The sequence below is a fragment of the Halichoerus grypus genome, chromosome 9 (assembly GCF_964656455.1).
Source record: "Halichoerus grypus chromosome 9, mHalGry1.hap1.1, whole genome shotgun sequence".
Lineage (NCBI taxonomy): Eukaryota > Metazoa > Chordata > Mammalia > Carnivora > Phocidae > Halichoerus > Halichoerus grypus.
This window is the reverse complement of record NC_135720.1, coordinates 17,660,538-17,682,019: the sequence shown is the minus strand read 5'-3', so window position 1 is coordinate 17,682,019 and position 21,482 is coordinate 17,660,538. Positions and strand designations below refer to the sequence as shown.

At 45.3% G+C, this 21,482-nt stretch overlaps 1 protein-coding gene across 5 annotated transcripts in view; it reads left to right on the top strand.

Moving 5' to 3' along the window:
- SASH1 (SAM and SH3 domain containing 1) overlaps positions 1 to 21,482 on the top strand; it is a 189,560-nt gene that overhangs the window by 79,405 nt on the left and 88,673 nt on the right. For all 5 annotated transcript variants that reach the window (XM_078054596.1, XM_078054594.1, XM_078054595.1 and 2 more), the window contains exons 3-4: positions 6,161 to 6,211; positions 6,323 to 6,372. In XM_078054596.1, the coding sequence (XP_077910722.1) occupies positions 6,161 to 6,211; positions 6,323 to 6,372 (101 nt within the window). The remainder of the gene's footprint in view (positions 1 to 6,160; positions 6,212 to 6,322; positions 6,373 to 21,482) is intronic.

Sequence of the window (21,482 nt, the reverse complement as noted above, 5' to 3'; positions counted from 1 at the left end):
GAAGCACTAAATAGATTTTGTTGGACCGTGTGTGTGTGTCTGTGGGTACAGTGAATCCCTGTTAAGAAGGCATTTGCCGTCTAGGTGAGGGAGTAAGATACAGATAAGAGAGAAGAGTTGCTACACATAGATATACCTAGTAAATAAGCCATGTAGCTCATTCCTGTTATGACTGAACTCAGGCTTATCATTTAAGGCATGGTCGGGCAGAGAAGGTGTAATGGAAGGTGGGTTTGAAGTTGGATCTAAAGGATGACTTGGAAGGATGGACAGGAAGAAGAAGGACATCCCATTTTCTATGAGGAAAAGTGAAATACGGGGACAGCATGCTCGAAGGGGACCCAGCACCTATTCTCTAAGAAGAGGGTGTCCATTAGGCCAGTTGGCAGAAGGGCCTCTTTTTCAGAAATGTGGATTTTATCCTGTCAGTATTGTGTTTCTAGAATTTTGGAAAGATTTTGGAACAGAGAAAATGATACAAAGAACAAAGCCGTTAGCTTCTCAAACTAAAATGAGCATACAGAATACCCGGAGATCTTGGTAAAATGCAGATTTTGATTCTGGTCTGGGGTGAGGCCCGAACCTGCCTTTCGAAGAAGCTTCCAGGTGATTCTAATGCTCATGTTGCATGAACCACAGAAAGCAAGGACAGAGTACTTTTTTTAAAGATTTTATTTATTTATTCATGAGAGACAGAGAGAGAGAGAGAGAGGCAGAGGGAGAGGCAGAGGCGGAGGGAGAAGCAGGTTCCCCATGGAACAGGGAGCCCGATGCGGGACTCGATCCCAGGACCCTGGGATCATGACCTAAGCCAAAGGCAGATGCTTAACTGACTGAGCCACCTAGGTGCCCAGGACAGACTACTATTTTAAGAAGATTTATTTGTTAGTAGTGATTGGATTGGACCCGGCTTCATCTAAGTAGGGACTGCAAGTCTAAGAGGAACCTAAAGATCACCAAATGGTCCATTTCTTTTCATTGCCATTGCAAAACCAAGCAAAGTAAAAACTGAGGTCTTACTATAGTGGAGGCAGGGTTGGAACTCAGTCCTCCCAGCTCCTACTCAGTACCTTCTGCTCCACTCTAGGGGGGTGGGCAGGCGTCTGGGAGGTCAAGGACCGCAGAGAAGCTGATGCCTGGGAGAATGGAATGGGGTGGCTGGACACAAGAAGCCTTGTCAACAGAGAAGCAACAGTCCCTGGTAGCTGATTTGTTGGGGAGTGAGGGAACTCTGAAGAAAGTGTTGAGGTTTACATCCTGGTACAAGGAACAGATGCCCCACTGCATGCCAGAAGGGAGAAGAAGTCAGGCAAGAGGGGAGCATACTTTGCCAATTGGGAGACACCACCACTTCATAGTCTTCTTGTAAAGTGATCAATATCACATGAGTTTTAAAATCTATCACAGGCAGCAACTTTCCCCAGCCATTTAGAGCCTGTTTCCTCCATTAATTGAACACATCAATGATGGGATGTGTACTTTACTCGTAGGCTGAGTGTTGCCAGGCATGCGGTCCTCTGGCCTTTCCATCACCTCCTTCCTGTGCCCAGTGTGGAGGAGGAGAGCTTGGCGCTGAGCTGAGCTGATAGACGCCTGATGGTTTTCCTCTCTGCTTTTGGATTAAGAGAGGGATTTATCCCACCTGCTTTTCCAGCCTTGAAGTGCATTTGGCTTTGAGCACTGGCAGCATTAAGGGAAGGAGAAGTGTGGATTTCCACAAGAAGGTGGAAACAAAAGTTGGAGTGTGGACAAGGGCGTGATATTTGTTTTCCAGGACCTTATTCTGCCCCAAGTGGGTTTTTGACTGGTGTTTTATACCGCGTGCCAGAGCCTTAGTTTTATATTTGACCCAGGCCCTGTTAGTGTGACTGTAGACATGCTTGTGCGTACACCCGTGTGCGCACATGTGCACAAGCAGGTGGAAGCGCACGTGTGTTCCCGTGTTTTGGTTTTGGCAAACTCCTGATTTCATCTGGAAAATTTGTTCTTTTTTTGCTTCTGTGTTGGACATCATAAACTTTGAAGGAATTACTATTTCCAAAATTGTCCCAAGTTGACAGGAAATGAATTAGAGGTTTCCCTCCACCCAGTAATTTTTTGTCATCTGATGCCTTAAAAAAAAAAAAAAAAAATATATATATATATATATAGAGAGAGAGAGAGAGAGAGAGAGAGAGAGAGAGAGAGAGAGAACTACAGTTCTGTTGTCTCTCTCTGTCAAAATATGTGAGATGATTTCTAAAATCATTATGGACCTTCACTATTAATCAGAAAAATGCAGGCATAGTTTTCTATGATACTCATTACTAAAATTTTTAATATCTCAAGAAATTATTTTAATATAGAGCATGACCTAATTTGAGAAATTTAAGTTTCAGTATTTCTTAAGAAGTTTCTATGTTTAGTTGTTGGGATACAACTAAAATTATTACCAGTTTTAATTTTTTGAAACTTTTGTAACATTCTTTAGAAATATCTAAAAGCAATGTATGTTTGACAAATGTGTTAAAAATTGAGGGATAGTGGCCTTTGCAGACATAACCATTGGCGTGTAAGGAATCTTTGAGATGTTTATTTTTTTCTTTTAAAGATTTTATTTACTTATATAGAGAGAGAGAGCACAAGCAGGGGGAGGGGCAGGCAGAGGGAGAAGCAGACTCCCTGCTGAGCAAGGCCCCCCCCCCCAATGTGGGACTGGATCCCAGGATCATGGGATCATGAGCTGAGCCAAAGGCAGACGCTTAACCGACTGAGCCACCCAGGCATCCCAGAGATGTTTTCTCACACATTTATGAACATGTAGATAATTTTACAACATGTAAGATCTGAAGATTGTACTTTTAAGCTGATCTTATATTAGAAAAAAATAATGAAGGTAATGCAAAATTACATGCTCTTAAAAAAAGTAAGCATAGGTAATTGCTATTAACATTTAGTGTATATCCTCTCTAACTTTTCCTTTTGCATGCACACATGCATACATGAACATATGTTGAGCTATATTTATAACTTGGTTTAGTTTCCACTGTAATACTTCATTAAGTTAGGGAGATTTCCTTAAGCATTTGTAGTGCACAAACTCACTACAGGTTTGTAATGTTTAATGATTTTTGACATTCTTTTTTAAAATTTTATTTATTTTATTTTATTTTATTTTATTTTATTTATTTTTTAACTAGGCTTCACACCCAGTGTGGAGGCCAGTGCAGGGTTTGAACTCACGACCCTGAGATCAGGACCTGAGCTGATATCAAGTCAGATGCTTAACCAACTGAGCCACCTAGGTGCCCCAATATTTGTCATTCTTACCCCTGAATCTGTGAATAGAAAAAAATGCTTATTGGTTGGTGTGACTAAGTTTGGGATGACTTGTTACACAGCAGTAGGAACTGCCTCAGATAGCACGTGTTATTAAGGAGAATCTTATTTCTCAGTGATCATCTCTTTCCATAATGTGTCCAGAAGACACAATTTTTACTATTTCCATCAACACAGTTACTTCCAAATCAGGAGTTAGATTGTGGACCATCAGTTGTTCCCCAAATAAAGTTGTTTGTAACTGGGCAATCAGGTTGTCAATTCTTACTCAGCTAACTTTAACTCTTATTTGCAATGTTGCATTTCTCAGGTTTGATGGTTAAAGGAACAAATTTTAGTACATTATACATCAAACTATACCCCCAACCAATTTCCTAAAAAGTCCCCCAAACACAGTCTATAATTAGTAAGAGACTAACATGTGAAGCTGAATTGTTTAGCATGTTACTTCCTGGTCATCAAACATTTAATGTGGTTGTTAACAAACACCTGCTTTGTATGCGGGGAAAGGCACATTTTGCATAATGTACCATAAATGTTATGTTTATGATATGGAGTAACAAATGATGCACTCAGTAAATAAAATTTATTAGAAAAAATGTAGATAAAAACGTGCAGTAAAAGAAAGTAATTTCCGTTCGTAGACTATTACCTAGTAAAGTAGAGACTTAGAGCTTGAAGAACAGTTAAGAATGGAGGAGGGAGGAGAGTTAATCAGTCATTTTTTTCATTGATGGTTATGGAAGGACATGGGCTGGAGTTGGGTGTTAAAGGGACTATTTCAGAGAAAAATTCAGAGGAAGTAATGTAGTTCTGTTATCTTTCTGAGGTTCCCACCCTGACTCTGAACAGGAAGATTTAGGATGGAAAACTGCAAACTATACCTTTGCTTACTTCTGCTGTTTAAGTTGTTTTTTTTTTTTTTTTAAAGATTGTTTTATTTATTTGTTAGAGAGAGAGAGAGCATGAGATGAGGGAAGGTCAGAGGGAGAAGCAGACTCCCCGCCGAGCACGGACTCCAGGATCATGACCTGAGCCAAAGGCAGTCACTTAAACAACTGAGCCACCCAGGCGCCCTAAGTTTATAAATTTCTCTATGTGATGCTAAGAGGTTAGGTATCGGGGCGTCTTGACTGGTCTCTTAAGTACAAGGAACCTCCCAAATACGTGTCTCACATGTTGATTACACCTGAGTCTGATGTCATACCAATTGGACTTGGAATGTAACTCGAACAATTCCATATGTTGCTTTGTAAAAATGGTGTATCAAGTCTGGGACAGAAATCTAAATTTGTCCATTATGAACAAAGGTGGCAATAAAAACCGGGAGGATGTTAAGCAAAGAGAAGTTCTATGAGGCTTTACACCACTCTGGTATTTTTTCATAACAAATAAGGCCCTGGGACTAGGGTTGAGTGAGTTTCCAATCCATTAAAGTATTTTTCTTTTTCGATCTACTTGTCCAAAATCATCCTGTTCTTAGATTACTCACCCAGCACATTCATTTTATAGTCGATATACGTCCTGGATTCCCGTTATTTACTTACATTCATAAATGTAGTCTGAGTTATACTCATTATAATGTTTCATTGCTAAGTTTTTAAAATATTGGCCTAGTTTTGTAATCATGCTAGTAATAAAATAGGCAGCTTTAATAAATTGAACAGTTAAATGAGAATTCCTAACTTGAGATGATCTGCTCCCACATCCTGAATGTCAGCTGAGACTAACAAAACCGTCTTCATATATGGTGCATGTGCAGACCTGAAGAATGTAACAGTTATTAAGAACACAATAGGATTATTGGAAAACTCATGATTAACCTGATATTTCAAACTTGTATTCTTAGTGATACCTCACTCCTTCCTCTAAAACTGCCTATCAGCCTGCATATGATGTAATCAGCTGCGGACCACCCTGGATTGTACACCGCACTTTGATGAGGACCTCCACTTTAGCATCTATTTGGATTTAGAATTATTCTCTACTTGTGAAAAATACCAGTGTCGTACTCTGTGCTGTGTTCACTAGTACGGCTCTTATTTTCCCATAGTATATTCTAACACTTCTAATAGTGCAATTTCCTATTTTGCTGCCAATGCTTATTTCAGTATATTATTTTCATATAGGTCACTGGTTTACCTCTCTTTCTCTCTCTCTCTCTCTTTTTTACCAAAGGGGAAATGGAGTTTTTAACTATAAAATGGTTTTATCTCTAAAATGATTCCTTTCTTTATGACTTGATGATTTTTGATAATGTCATGCATTTATTTCATCTATTAACTGGATGCTGAGAGTTGTTTTTTAAATTTCCAGCTGGGCCAATTCATTTGTATTTATAGGAGCATGGTGATTTCTAGGGTTGCACGATAATATCAAGTGAGTTTTCCACCTTCCTAAAGACACTTACACCTAGCCCTGCGTTATGAAATACTGAGTACATTTAGAATTTAAAAATCAGATTGGAACTCCAGTATTATGGAAAAAGAACACAATGGGATCCGCATAAGTTCTGTCTCCCAGTGAGGGTCGAATCACATCCAGAGAATTATTTCACCATTAACTGTCTGTGCCCTTCAGTTGGATTGTGCTTTTTTCTTCTGCAATAAAATTGTAAGCAGTGTCAAGCAGTGAAGTTTGGGAAGCAGTTCCATTTTAAGACCAGAGTTCTCATTTTGAAAGCACTTCAGTTTTTCCAGAAAAATCTGTTTATCTCCACCATCTCCTCCCACTGTATCCTAGTGTTTCCCAAATCCCCCCATCTCTGCTTACATATCTGTTTGTCTTTCTGGTGTATGCCACGCTGGGAAGTCTCATCAAACCCGCATCTGTTCTCTTTTAGGAGAAACCTGATGCCAGCCCCACGTCACTTCAGCTGCGGTCCCAGATCGAAGTAAGCACAATGACTTTAATCATCTATTTTTGCTTCTGCCTTTTTTTTTTTTTTTTTTAAGTGATATTCTGTACAAATGAGAGCCTGCTGCTCTGTGCCTCTTTCTCCTAGGAGTCGCTTGGCTTCTGCAGCGCCGTGTCAACACCAGAAGTGGAGAGAAAGTAAGTCTCCTTCCTACTGCCCGGGATCAGAATTTCTAAGGAGGTCCATCCTGGTGAAAGTCGAACGGGTGATCATGTTGTGTCTGTGCCGTGGAGCATGATGTCATTTTCCTTGCATGGTGTGTGTGTGTGTGTGTGTGTGTACATACATGTAGGTGGATAAGAGTGGTTTGTAATTCAGTTGGTGAAGACTAAGGATTCCGCAAGAGTTACTGGTTTCACACTGCTTATTGTGAGTGAGCCCTAAATAAATATCTGGAAATGAACATAGAGAAAGGAAAAGGACAGGTCCACCAAGACGGGTTTTCTTCTTTTAAAATAATTTCTGATACAGGGTGAAAGTCATAAAGAAGCAAGGCACAAAAATACAATATATTCCAGAATAAAACAATGTAAAAAGGCAACAACAACAACAACAAAAAACCTCCTCTCTGCGTTTGGCTTTGGTGGGTGCCCTTAAAACAAAAATAAATGCTTGTGACAAGATGGTAAATGCTTACTTACCTTTCCTGTTAAAGGTAATATTTTTGCTTCTTTGTCCTGACTTGGGCCCTGTAATCTTTACTCTCATGGAAGTTAATTCTATGTTATATCTTATACCTGCAGTGTGTTTTTTTAGGCAACTTTAAAAAAACAAAATGAAAACAAAGCAAATGGGTTTTCTTTCGTTTTCTACAACCTTTTCCATTTTTTCTTTATTCCATCATAATTACCCTAGAATGTTCTATTTATGGTCTTCGAGGTAAAGAAATTTTAAGAAAGTCCTCATCTTCAAACAGACACTTCCTTTGGCACAGAGCCGCTTACACTGTTTGGTGCCAAGAGAAGCACAGAAGTGGTTTAGGAATAAGGTATTTCTGGAATGAAAAGAGCGCGTTGGGAGAGCGTGTGTGTGCTTTACAGCACAGCCCTGCCTAATCCGTCCACGTGTGTGTGCTGCTCGCCGGGAGGCAGCGTCGAGGAGGGAAGACTGCTTTGCCAAGGCTTCGGTTCTCAAGTGGTGGAGCCGATTTGGTTCAGGACTGAGGAACACTGGGGGTGGCGAGCCAAAAGCAAACCAAGGCCATTGCCCATTCAAGGTTAGAGAATACGTGCGCAATTATTGTGTCTCTCCTTTGTCTTCGTTTCATGTAAGCTCCTAGCAGCTTAGTAGTGTGGAGGCTGAAGGAGCTCAGAGATGGGAGTTGACATTGATTTGGAAATTTAAGGTACTGTGGCAATAAATTGAGTTGAGTGTGGGCAGAAGCCTGGAGTTAATGGACTGGAGGTTCTTCTGACCTAGTTTGCTACCTATTTGGCATGATTCAGGCTGAGAACTCAGGTGTTCTTCAGAATCTGAATCCTTTGGGAAACAAGAAATGTTTGCCTTTTCTCCTAAGAGGAAGTGACTCACCAAATTTGTACTAATCTTAGTTAAGCTGGGTATTTCTTCTCTCCCCCCCTGCCCCCCCCAGTTGTGGGTAGTCATTCTTTCCATGTTTATATCCTTCACTTAGTGAAATGTGGCGTAGCTCTTGTGGCCAAGAGAGAGACTCTCAGCCTCCTCTGAGGTTAACAAAAAATTTGAACACACACAACACACAGTACTGTTGACAGCCCCAGCCTCTCCATGTATAAACCTGCCATTTTGCTTCTGTTCTTTTAAGTGGTTTACTTGAACTTGGATGTTTCTAAGTAACCTAAGAGTTGTAATCCATTTGTCCTGTATTTCCTTATTAATGCTTTTTGAGAATTACGGTACTCTTGTTTTTCTTTTTTTTAAAAAAACTTTTGAAAAATGTTAAACTTACAGCAAAGTTGCAAGAGTTGTGCAGTGAACCTCTATATAACTTAGACTTAGCAGTTTGCACACTCTTATTCTCCTTCCTAGACACACACATGCACACATATATTATTGTTAATTACGATTATTGCAGAACGATTGGAGAGTAAGTTACAAACTCTGTGACTCTCACTTCTCAATACCTCAGCATGTATCTCCTAAGGACAAGGATCTTCTCTTATAGAACTCCACAGTATAATTACCAAATAGGAATTTTAACAGTGATTTTCCTAATGTACAGTTCATGTTTGAGTTTCTCTGATTGCCGCAGTAGTGTTTCTTACAGCACTTTTTTTTTCAACCCAACACTTAAAAAAATGACTCATCACATTCACATGTCCTCTCTTGTCATATTTAATCTGAAAGGATTTCTTGGCCTTTCTTTGTCTTTTATGATACTGATGGGTTTTTTAAGAGGGTAGGCTAGTTGTTTTGTGAGATATTCCTCTATCTGGGTTTCTTCTTAGGATTCGGGTAATGCATTTTTGATGTTGTGTTCTTTCCGGTGCACCGCATCATCATGTTAATCTGTCCTGTTGGTGATAACTAATTTTGATCATATGATTGTGGTGATGTCCGTCAGCTTTCTTCTGAGAAGTTAGAATTTTCCCTTTGCAATTAGTAAATATTCTGTGGGGAGATGATCTGAGACTACGTAAATGTCTTGTTCCTCATCAAACTTTTACCTGATGGTTTTAGATTTAATGACTGTCACCTAAATCAGTTTTTACAGTGATGGTTACAAAATGATGATACTTACTCTTAAATTGATAATTCCTTTGGATTAAACCTTCCAAAATGTTTGTTTTCTTTCTTTCTTCTTTTTTTTTTTTTTTTAAAATAAGACGGACACTCTGGATCAGATCATAATCTGAGGAGTTTTATTTATATTGAATTATTTGTATTTTTGTACTTGAGAATGCGATTACTTTGAAATGCAGAATCCTGCTATTCTTCAGATCAAAATGCTTGCTGGTAGTTTTGTAAGCCCCGGAACATGACCTGGCAAACCAGTTGGTTGTGTCTGGTTAGTGTCCGCCAAGTATCTGCCAACCAAAATATCCTTCTGAGTCAGCAGTGTTGTTTTATGGGCAGAAGTTTTCGTCTGCTGTCAAAAGGCAAGAGAACTCAGACAAAAGTCGGCAAATCCTGCGGAAGCCAAGCCTGCCCTTAGAGCAGAGGCCTAGATGGCAGGAGCAAAGTGGGAGTCCAGTGATTGTCCCTCGTGGTTCCTGCTGTCCAGATCCACAGCCCCTTCCCCACCACTACCCCCTCTTAAGAGTGTCAGGGGCCTCAGCACATCTTCCTCCCTCCCTTCTCCCCCAGTTAAAACCTGAGCTAAGGAAGGTGTTAATTATAATGCAAATACCTGATTTCTAAGAAATACATCATCTCTCCCAGTGGTATTTACCATTTCACTGGGTTTAAAGTCTTGAGTTCAACAGGATTATAGCTCTGACCACCCCCCCCCCAAGAGACCAAGGGGGTGGATCTTTTGTGGGGTGACAAGCAGTGAGAATATATGTAACATCTGCAGCTGGAACCTCAGGCAGATGGGCCGATCGGCTGTACTTGGCCGGCAGATGTGTGAGAACCGCAGGACAGGTGCATCTGTCCATACACAGAACAGACCTGCCACCGCCAGTCTGACAAAGGTTCTGTTGCTCCTTATTTTCTTACGTTCTATCTGGTCTGTCTATGCTTTCACCGGAAATATAATAAAAATGCTAAGGGAGCTTTCATTTGCACCTCTTCTATTTCTATCTGTTTACATTGCCTGTCGATGAGACAATCTACTTTATTACACCAATCTTAGATTTGTGTCCACTGGCTAAAAAGCTGAACATCAGTTAAATTTTTTGTTACTTACCAATTAGTCTCAAGAATATCTAGAGAGCAAGACTTTTTTGCTGGGAAAATTCCATGTGTGTATGTATGTATGTATATATGCATTTGGCACACAGAGCGCGTGCACACACAAGCAGGGGGAGTGGCAGAGAGAGAGGAAGAAGCAGGGAGCCTGATGTGGGGCTTGATCCCAGGACTGTGGGATCATGACCTGAGTGGAAGGCAGACACCCAACCGACTGAGCCACCCAGGCGCCCGAAAATTCTTTATAACCGTATCTATTGGGATTGCATTTAGCTACAAATAACAGAAAACATGACCTATAGTGGCATTAAAAAAAAAAAAAGTGTTCATTTGATACCTCCTCGTTCCGCTGGGATGTCTAGAGGCTGGCACTGAGGCTCACCTGAGCCTTCAGGAACCCAGATTGTATTGTTTGTTGTTGTTATCCTCCTGGTTTTAAAGTGGCCTCTGCATCTTCCAGGTGGGAAGGAGAAACAGGGTGAAGAAGGTCAAAGGGCAAAAAGCCACAGGCACATCCTTTAAAAAGCTTTCCTAGAAACCCTGTCCAACACATACATTCCAGTTTGTCTCACTCATTTCTTCAAGCCGCAGCTGTTCACTGAGCACCGGCTTTGTGTGCCGGACCCCATTCGGGGACTGAGATGTATGATGAGCTGATAGGAGCTGCATCAGCACGGAGGGAGATGTCGTAGAAAACATTGATATGCTTTCAGTGGTGCTATGGAGAAAAATAAAGCAAAGAAAGTGAGCCCCAAGTTGGGGCACTTGGCCACCATTGCCATAGGAGAGCTTGGAGGGATGAGTGTTCTCCGCTGACTACTTTATTGCCCTGAACAAAATGGGTGTCTTAAGGAAGGAGGGAGACGAGACATTGGGCAGGAAACTAGCACTATTTTCCACAATAATCTTTTATTTGTACGTGTGTATCTGAAACAGAGTAATCTGAAAATTAGCTAGCTGTCTAATAAATAAACTATGTGTCAAGATGATTTAGATTCACCTTTCAGGGAAGCCAGCTGTAGGGGAGCCCATCTGGTTATTATTTCTAAGTGTGTATCTAGATTGGAAGTAGCCTTAATAGGGTTGGTTCTGCAAATTGGAAAAGAAAAAGCAGGAAATTGCAGGTAACGTTTATTGAGTGCTGAGTGTGGGCCAGGAACTGACCCAAGTACTTAACATTGACTCAATTAATACTCACATCATCCCTGTGAGGTTTGCTATATTATTCCCATTGGAAAATGCAGAAACTGAGGCACAGAGAGGTTAATAAGTTGCTCAAGGCTACACAGCTAATTAAGTGGCAGAGCCCAGATTTTATCCCAGTTGAGAACCCATGCTCCTACCGTTAAGCTAGAATTCCAAAGTACTTATAATTGTATTGCTTATGCAGATAGAGAGGTCAGGGGCATATTGAGTTCATTAGGATTATATAAATAGCATCAGTTAAAAGCTACACTCCAGTAGTCCTCTTGGAGGTAGGGGCAAGCTTTACTCGCGTTCAGATCTAAGTTGTGTCTCATTTATTTATAGAGGCAGGAAGGTCCAAAATAAATCTCAAAACTTCACCTTTGCCAGTATTTATAGGCTCTTTTCTACTAAGTCTTTCACCAGAGTTGAAAATTCACTGATTTAGTTTCACTTTCTTTCATTACCTATGACTGCACTTGAACTATTTTATGGTGAAAAAGTTCAAAAATATATCGCATGATGGAAGAGGGAGATAAATCAAAGGAGGGCAAGCCAATAGAGCAGTGCTCTGTGGTCGAGAAATGGATGGGATCTGGTTTACAAATGTTCTCTGCAGGCATTTACTCCGTCTGGACCCTGCTTCCCTCTCGGATTTGTTTCGTCTGGCAAGCTGACACTATATACTCTTCCGATGGCGTCAGCTCTCCTTTTCTTCCCCCTCCAAAATCCCTGCTTCACCTCCTCCTTCGCCTTTGCCTTCAGGGAAGTAGCCCTGCTTGTGTTGCTGTGTCCCTGTTGCTCGCTCTCTCCTGCTCCTCTCTGGCTCCCTTGCATCTCCGATCTTGCCTTCCTGCCCCTCACAGTCGGCCTCTGCCTGCCTGTCCACCGACCTCATCTTTTGACCTGCTCTCCAGGCAGGATGCAGCTCCTGTGATTGCTCAGACGGGCCGTGTGCTCCCACGGCATGCTGAGCCTCTGAAATTGTTGCTCCTTCCGGGGGGGTGCCCCGTCCCCCACTCTCACCATCCTCCCCACGCCCCTTATCTGGGCAAACCCCATCAAACTTAGAAATCCAGCCCTGGTCTTGGCTCCTCCCAGAAGTCTTCCCTGATTCACAGAGTTGGGGTACAGTGTCCTGCAACTGTTACAGTGGACTGCGGTCACAGGTGCGTGCGTGTGTGTGTGTGTGCGTGTGTGTGTGCGCGTGTGTGTGTGTGCGTGTGTGTGTGTGTGTGCGTGTGCGTGTGTGTGTGTGTGTGTGCGTGTGTGTGTGCGCGCGTGCGCGCCTGTGACCTTCCACTCTGAACCTGGGTCTTTCACAAATGTGCTTCATTCTTCTCCATCCCATTGAAGGTTTCTTGCCATCCTCAAAAACCATAGTTTGACTTCTGCTGCCCCAGTTACTGAACTTGGCCCCCACAGCCTGACTCCTGTCTCCTTCAGTCTTGCTGAAATGCTCTCTGAGGTCAGTGCTGCAACAATAACCAACTCAGAGGACCCTCCCGACTCGCAGATCCTTGTTGCGTTTGGCACGGCTGCCTTTCCCGCGGGTCCCGCTTCTCTCTTCGCCCTTGGTTTGGTGCCTATGACGTGGCAGCTTCTAGTGTCTCCTCACTGGATGCCCACTCCTGGCAGTTCCCTTTTTTCTGCCGATTTCTTGCCGTCAGGGGTCCCCTGGGGCTTTCTGCCCAGCCTGCAAGCTCTCCCCAGGTACCCACACCCAGGGTTTTGATCTCTTGTGTCTCAAGATCTCAAATCCACATCTGTCCCTCTGCCCTGTTTCCCGATCTGGTGACGTGCCCGTTGGCACGACTTACCGGCTGCCTGCTAATTCCTGTTGCTGTTACCCCCACTGCACGTTCTTACAGCAGAACTCCTCACTTCCTCTTTACCCTTCTTTCCTTCTCTGACAACCTGCTCTTTGATCATATGTCCCCCTTCTGTCCTTGGGACCACTTTTCTGCTCTTCAGACAGCCTGGACATCATTATCTCCTGCTTTTCTTTCGTGATTCCAAAACCTTAATCACGAAATCCTGTTGCTTCTACTTCTTCTTCTTTTTTTTTTTTTTTAAAGATTTTATTTATATATTTGAGAAAGAGAGAGAGCATGAGCAAGGGGGAAGGGACAGAGGGAGAGGGAGAAGCAGGCTCCCAGGGAGCCCCACGCAGGGCTCGATCCCAGGACCCTGGGATCACGACCTGAGCCAAAGGCAGATGCTTAATTGAATGAGCCACCCAGGCACCTGCTTCTACTTCTATAACTTTTCCTGTGTTTCCCACTTTTTTACCTTCACTACTGCAAGCGATACCTTTAATGCTGTTTTCATGAACTAGAAAAGTGCATTCAGGAAATGACCCTCAGATCGGTCTCCATAAAGTACAATTAGGCCACAGTGCAGTGAGGGGATGCTGAGATCTCCCCAGTGGCATCTATAAGTTAGGGCTCTCCATGTTTGCACTCTGATCAGAATCCCCACAGTCCAGCCCTGGCCCAGTGTTACCACCACATCTCCCACCCCCGGCCCCACTGCCTCTTGGGCTGTTTGGAGCTCCTGCCTTGAAAGCACCTCCTTTCTTTAGGTCCTCTTTTAAGAACTGGTTTTCCGTGGATGCTTTCTCAGCCCCTTCCCTGGCTGTAATCTTTCCACCTTTTGGAATCCAGTAGCATCTGGCACGGATCTGATGTCTCAATGTATTGTAACAGGTATCATCATCATAACAGTGCTTATTGGGTTATTTCTATTATTGGACACCGTGCTGATCACTTTTACTGTATTTTGTCATTTAATTTTTCATGGACTCATTGAAGTGTGTACTATTTTTGAGATTAATTGGCTTGCCTAAGGTCCCAGAACTGGAGACAAAAAACCTTATCCAGTCTGAATGCCATGACAGCCTTGGGGGGGGTTAAGATGCCCTGCCTGATACCAGACTCTCTGGGTTCAAATCCAGGCTGTTTCTTACCAGCGCTACAGCTCTTGGCAAGTTACGCAGTCTCTCTGTCTGCAGTTTCCACAACTGTAAAACGAGGATGATCAGAACAGTGCATACCTCACTTACTAAGCTATCCAGCACCTACTGAGTGCTCAGTAATCTTGTCTGCCATCTATCTCGTCTGGCCCAAATTCATGCCCTTGCCTGTGGCTCTTGCTTTGTATACTTCCCTAATCCCACTAGGCCCAGCAGGATCGTGAGTTCCAGGAGGCTAAGAGCTCACGTTCTTCTCTCTTTGAATTTTCTCCAGTGTCCAGAAGAGTTGTTTGCACAGAGCAAGTGCTAATTAAGTATATGCATTGAAATCATTGATAGCTTCAGTTCTTTGAAAGAAGGTTAAAACTGGACTGTCCCCAAGACTGGCATCCCAGAAGACGTACTTTGGTCTCACCTGTCCCCCAGCGTGCACCAGTCTCTCCTGCAACCCGTAGCAGTGGAATAAGAAGCAAGTGCTTTCTGCTGGTGAATATTAACATTAAAAAGACACCCGTTAAAACATTTTAAAAACATATAGTGCAGAGAACAGTAGCTTCCACAAATCTATTTCTAGGGCCTGCTCCCCTTTCCCCCAGTTCCGTTCTGTAATCTTGTTCAAGTCTCCTCACATTTTTCCTCTGTTAAATAGAAATGACAGAACACACACTACCTCCAGATAAAGGTACAACATCATGGATTGCACACAAGATATAGTTTTTTTTTTTTTAAATCCTTAAAAAATTCAAAACTTGCAGTTTTGTTGGGAAAGTACATTTATTTTATTTTCTTTTTGGTAACAGGTTCATTGAGATCTAATTCACATACCAGGAACTAGAAGGTATTATGCTAAGCTAAATAAGTCAATCAGAGAAAGACAATTATCATGATTTCACTCATGTGGGATTTAAGAAACAAAACAGAGGATCTCATAGGGGAAGGGAGGGAAAAATAAAAGAAGATGAAATCAGAGAGACAAACCATAAGAGACTCTTAATCATAGGAAACAAACTGAGGGTTGCTGGAGGGGAGGGGTGTTGGGGGATGGGGTAACTGGGTGATGGACATTAAGGAGGGCACGTGATATAATGAGCACTAGGGTGTTATATGCAACTGATGAATCACTGAAGTCTACTTGTAATAATAATACACTATATGTTAATTAATTGAGTTTAAATAAAAATAATTCACATATCATACAACTCACCCATTAAAAGTATGTAATTCAGCGGGTTTTTAAAAAAAAAATTTTTTTGTTTATTTAGAGAGGGAGAGAGAAAGAAAGAGGGGTGGGAAGGGTAGAGGGAGAGAAAAAGAATCTCAGGCAGACTCCCCACTGAGCACAGAGCCCGACATGGGGCTCCATCTCACAACCCCAAGGTCATGACCTGAGCTGAAATTAAGAGTCAGATGCTTAACCGACCGAGCCAGCCAGGCACCCCAAAGACTTGTATGTGTTTTAAGTGACTAGCTTATTTCACTTAGCATAATGTTCCCAAGGCTCATTCATGTTGATTCCTTTTTGTTGTATGAATATGCCACATTTGGTTATCTATTTATTGATTGGTGGACACTTAGGGCTGTGCTGACTTTTTGGCTATTATGAACAATGTTGCTGTGAACATTTGTATACAGGTTGACGTGTGGTCATCTGTTTAGTTGTTTTTAAATCCGCTTTAGTGAGATACAGTGTCCATGCCGTGTAAGTCACCTATGGAAAGCACACAACAAGGTGTGTAGCATATTCACGGAATTGGGCCACCACCACCAGAGTCGATTTTAGAACCTTTCATTGCCCCCAAAATAAGCCCTTTAGCTGTCACTCCTCCATCTCCTGATGACTCCTGTTCCCTAAGCAATCACTAATCTAATTTCTGTCTCTATAGAATCACCTCTTCTGGACATTTCGTAGAAATAGAGGGGAAGTGCAGTTTTGAAAGAAAATTGGTTTGTTATGGCTCAATTAAGAGTAGAACTTCGAATCCAGTTCTTGGTAACTTTGTCTCCAGCCTCCTTGAAATGTGTAAGACATTCTTCTCCTTTTAGTAAGTCTGTTTCCTATTGGGGACCTCTGCCCTCTTCCTCAGCGAGAACATCTCTCATTCCTGAAGACCGGGTTGGAGGAGAAGGGCTCAGGCTCCATCCCTTGTGGACGTCCCCGAAAACAGGGTCTGCTGTCTGTGGTTCTGTGTACTTCTGTGTGACAAGGTGGGGCTCTCTCTGCTCACTCTCATTTGTAGAAGTAAGCACTAGAAACCCACAGGCTGTGCGGTTACGAATCCTCCTTTGGAACAGACTAGATTCACTGAGAATTGCTGATGAGGTCTGCAAGTTTCCTGGGAAATCCAGGTCAAGCTGTGTCCCCTGGAGCCGAGATGAATGCATCCTGTTTCCACATCCTGTTTGTGGCAGGGCTGCGGGCTGGGGAGGGGAATGCCAGATCTTTCCCAGGGGGGACGTACATTTGTGCACTGGGATGAGGAAGCCACACAAAGTTGTGTCCTTCAGAGTAGCTCACAAGTTGGTTCTGCCCTGTTCAGGTGGATGTGTCCTTGCTGGGTGCTCATTGTCCTCCCAGGAGAAGGAGGCGGGCGCTTGTGGCTTGTGAGCTCAGAGCCACGAAGGGAACCAGAGGCCACTTGGACTGCCATTGTTTGAGCTCAGCAGGGTGGGAAGTAGAGGCAGAACAGTAAGCTTAGGTTTCGGAAAATGAATGGGCTGCACCCAGAGCCAGACATTAGATTAGTATGTATATTATGTATTCTTTCCCTTTGATCAATTTACCAAGAGCCACCTGCCAAGGCTGTGGGCAGGAGGGCAAGGTCCCTGTCCCAGGGGCTGGAGCGTTCGGTGTGCTCGCCCTCTGTGATGGCCATCTGCATCGTGTCACCTCTCTGGGCTTTAGCTACTCAGTGCTGAGTTAGAGTCGGGTGATGTCCTTTCTTCTCTGACCCAGTACAGAGCACGCCCCGCACTGACCAGTTTCGTGTGCTCTGCTGTCGTTGGTGTTGGACAGACCCTGAGCCCACATTTAAGCTCTGCTAGTTGTCGGATGAGGAACAATGAGAGCTCGTGCAGTTGCAGCGTGCCGAAGGATGGGTTTGTGCGGGTGGACCTGCGTCTGCACGTGTGTATGCTCCATCGCATAGCATATCTGAGGGGCTCAACATTCCAGAATGCAGGGGCTCGGGGCGGGAGCAGCTGTGCTAGAATTCTCCACCTCAGCTGTTCCCCACTGCAGACTCTCTTGCCCTTCGCTTCATCTGGTGAGTGAGCCCCAGCTGCCCGGCCCCAGCTGGAGTCCACGCGCCTGGGCCGCGGCCCTCCGGGGGGCGGGGTGTGCGCAGCGCCTGGAGACAGGCTACCCTGCCAGGAGATATTTAGGATGCGAGGGGGCTGCACTTTCTTCTGTCTCCTGCAGGAGAGGTGAACGGGACACTGGGCCCCAGGGGTGGGGGGAGGCGATCAGTAAATAAATAGCAGTCCTGTCCTGGCAGGAACAGGGAAGACCCCTATGGACAGCGGTATCGTACAAAGTAAATGAAGGAAGGAAAGGGGTGGGGTGGGGGTGTCAGAAAGGCTAAATGACTTGCCAAGATCACGATCACAAAGCTTGGGCAAGGCAGAGGTGGAATTCTAGTACAGATCCATCTTTCTGCCCGGGCCAGGGCTTTTCTCCCAGATGCCACCGCGCAGACCACAGACTGGTGCGTCAGAAAGACCCCTGATGGGTCAGGAGGCAATGAAGTGCAATTGAATAAACATTTTCCAGATTTCTGCGGTGTGGACGGATTTGTTAGTGCTGGGAAGATGAATGGGATGGGAAGATAGCTGTCCTCTTAGGACCTGCAGAAGTCATGACAACATGATCGTCGTGTGCCCTGAGTGCGGTGCGTGGGGACTGGAGGATGGCCAGCCAGGCGCCTGGGGCAGGCACCCGCCGCAGACACACAGGTTTGGTATCAGACAGGCTTCTGTGGGAGAAGTGCACGTTAAGGTGACGTTATTACAGGGTTCTGACCGCTGGTGTTTGTTGGGGCTGGCTGCTCTGTGTCCAATGATGTGGCCTGATGTCAGATGCAGGCAAAGTGGGGAACGAGGATAAACTGCCATCTGCAAATATGGACACGTGTCCTCTCTCACCACCTCCATGCAAACCTCCAAATCCGACTCGCCAGGAACCTGCAGGAGGAGCTGGGGTCCTTCCCGAGACGCTCACCAGCCCCAGGCCCAGGGCTTGGAGCACCTGAGGAGCAGACTTGGCAGGAATTCAAGCATGGTGGGCCCAGCTGCTGCCCCCCGCCACCGAGTGACCCCGGGGCCCCGCGATGGCGAGTGTCAGCTACAACAGGGCCTCATGCCCTGCACTGACTTTGAAGCCCCATCTCCCGTGAAGTAGCTCATGTGACTCATGCTGACCTGGCACATGCAGGGGAGGGAATTCTGGGAGACATAATCCATCTGAGCTAAGTTGACAGGTTACAAATCCACCACAGGTGCCCAAAGGAGTGAGCACCACAGGGAGGGTGGGGGGTTTTGTAGGCAAAATTGGAGGGGAAGGGAATTCCAGACAGAAGCAAGGGTATGCAAAGGTGTGTGAGCACAGCACCTTGGGGGTGGGCAAGTGCAGCCCCAGGGCCAATCAGCTTTGGGAGGTCTTCAGATAACTCAGGGGTTGCCTAGTGGTGGGCTTTGGATGTTAGAAGGACGGCTGTCAATGTGAGCAGCTAGGTCTGGGTGCCCCCAGGAGGGCAGGGAGACCAGTGGTCCAGGGGACAGATCCTGAAGGTCTGAAACTTGCCAGAACCTTTATTAGGCTTCTAGTTTTTAAATTCTTCCATCCCACTGGCTAATTCCTTCAATCTTTAAGGAAGATTGCATGCCAAGTACTGGGCTGGATACGGGGCGCTCAAGACTAACACTGGCCCCCAGCCTTGTGTCTACAGGCTTGGCTGCTGGGTGATCTTACTGTATTCTCGTATTCTGAATTTTCTTCCGAAAACTGCACTTGAAATCCTGCTTAACTAGATTTTGGAGGCCTTGGCGTAGAAGGGTACAGGAGGAAATGGAGAAGGAAGCGTGGGGCATGTGTTCCCCGTGTCTCCCGGTTGCAGCGGGTGGTGGCAGGCATACCCGCCCATCCCAGTGAGCTGCAGAGCTTGTGGGAAAGACAGACCCTGAGGCCCCGCCCAGGCCTCATGCACTGACTTCAGACATGGCTGAGATGTGCAGCTCGGGAGTCTTCAATAAGTTTTCCAGGAGGTTCCTAGGCAGCCAGCTTGGTGCTACAGATCACTGCCAATACCCATTTCTTTTCCCTTGGGGTGATGTTCTCGGCTTCTGCTCTACATGTCCGTCCGCGGTGGAAGCGGTGGTGGCCCCCAGCTGTGCTGAGAGAGGGCGCGTGTCATCTTGGGGACCCCGGCGCTGCTCCTGGAGTCTGACAGGTGCCGATGCGTCACTTCAGATAGAGCCCCAGGAGCAGAAGGGGGAAGGATGTGAGGCAATCCGAGAGCCAAGTGAGAGCAGCGGCGGAGGGCGAGGGCGGCGCTCGTGGGTGTGACAGAGGACACGTGTGGGAATTTAAAAATGAGGTCTGAATGGTGACGGAAGCTAAGTAGACTTAGCGGGGCGGTCATTTCGCAGTGCATCGAGTATCAGCTCATTTTCTGTTACTCTTAAAACTAATGTGTCATATGTCAGTTACATCTCAGTTAAAAAAAGAGTTCCCGTCCCCCTAACATCACATGACAATTCTCCATCCGCTGTGTCTGAAGGAATCGGAGGCGGGGCTGCGGCGATGCTCACGCTGGGAAGGACCCGATCCTTTGTGCTGCCCGCCAGGACAAGTAGGGCAGGCAGACGGCTCCCGCAGCCACGTCCTGGCTGGCGGCTGGCCGCTGTGCCTCCAGCATGGGACCCGCAGGGCGAGGAAGGGCCCTCCGAGCCCGCAGCCCCTCCGACTTTGTCCTTCGGAGGCGGCTTCACCGACTCCCCTGCTCCCCTCCGAGCAGCCGACAGAAGAAAGGCTGGCAGCCCTGGCCCCCGCGTCCCCCCACCCGGGGCCTCTGTGCCCAGACAGTACAGCGGCCGGCATGGCCAGCGCGGCCTGGGCGATGGTGAATGGGAGCCGCTGTTTGTTTCCACTGAGAAAGTTCGGACCCGCTTCCGGAGCCATTGCCATGGAAACAGACTGAGGAGATAATTGAATGGAGCCTCTTTTCCTGCCATCTCCCCTCTCCCTTTCCCCACGCTGAGGCTGAGGCTCTTAGGGGCCGGCTCTTTGCAGCCTGATGTTCCCTGCAGGTTCATGCGCCTTTGATAAGAATATCAAATCAAAGAATATCCTTACCGTGCCGGCCTCCCCTGGCGTAAATGACCCCCCGTGCACCCTGCACCAGGCGGAGTGGCAGCCCGTTGCCATCGCTGTTCCTGTGCTGAGCCTGCACCACGCATCCTGATAACCACGGCCTTCCATGGGGACCTTCCCTGTCCGTCCAGCTGGCCTCGCATCTCAGCCACATTTCCTTGCAGAAAAGCCTTTCTTGGACCACAGAGCCATGGATGCACTAAATCTTATTATTTTTTTTTAAAGATTTATTTATGAGAGAGAGTGTGCATGCGTGTGCGAGCACAGCGGGGACGGGCAGAAGCAGAGGGAGAGAGAGTCCCAAGCAGACTCTGCGCTGGGAGGGGAGCCTGATTCGGGCTCGGTCCCATGACCCCGCGATCATGACCTGAGCTGAAACTGACGCTTAACTGACTGCGCCACCCACGTACCCCTGTATGCACTAAATCTTAAAGGGGAAATAGAAGGGAAGAATAATTTTGCCTCATTTACTGAATAAGTAGCCATCATTAGAAAACGTAAATAAAGCTACTTACAGTACTTTTCTCATTTTATAAAAACTAGCTTTTGTGGTGAAAACAATGTGCTAAAATCCTGTTTTATTTCGCTTTTGACATAATTCAGTAATTCTTTTTTTTGTTTTCAAGATTTTTATTTATTTATTTGTCAGAGAGAGCGAGCACAAGCAGGGGGAGCAGCAGAGGGAGAGGGAGAAGCAGACTCCCCGCTGAGCAGGGAGCCCGATGCGGGGCTCCATCCCAGGACTCTGGCATCATGACCTTAGCTGAAGGCAGACGCTTAACCCACTGAGCCACCCCGGTGCCCCTAATTCAGTAATTCTTAAGATACAAAGACCTAAACAAAATGTAAAATTCACATGGAGGCCATAAAAGGAAGACATTAGTTTTTAC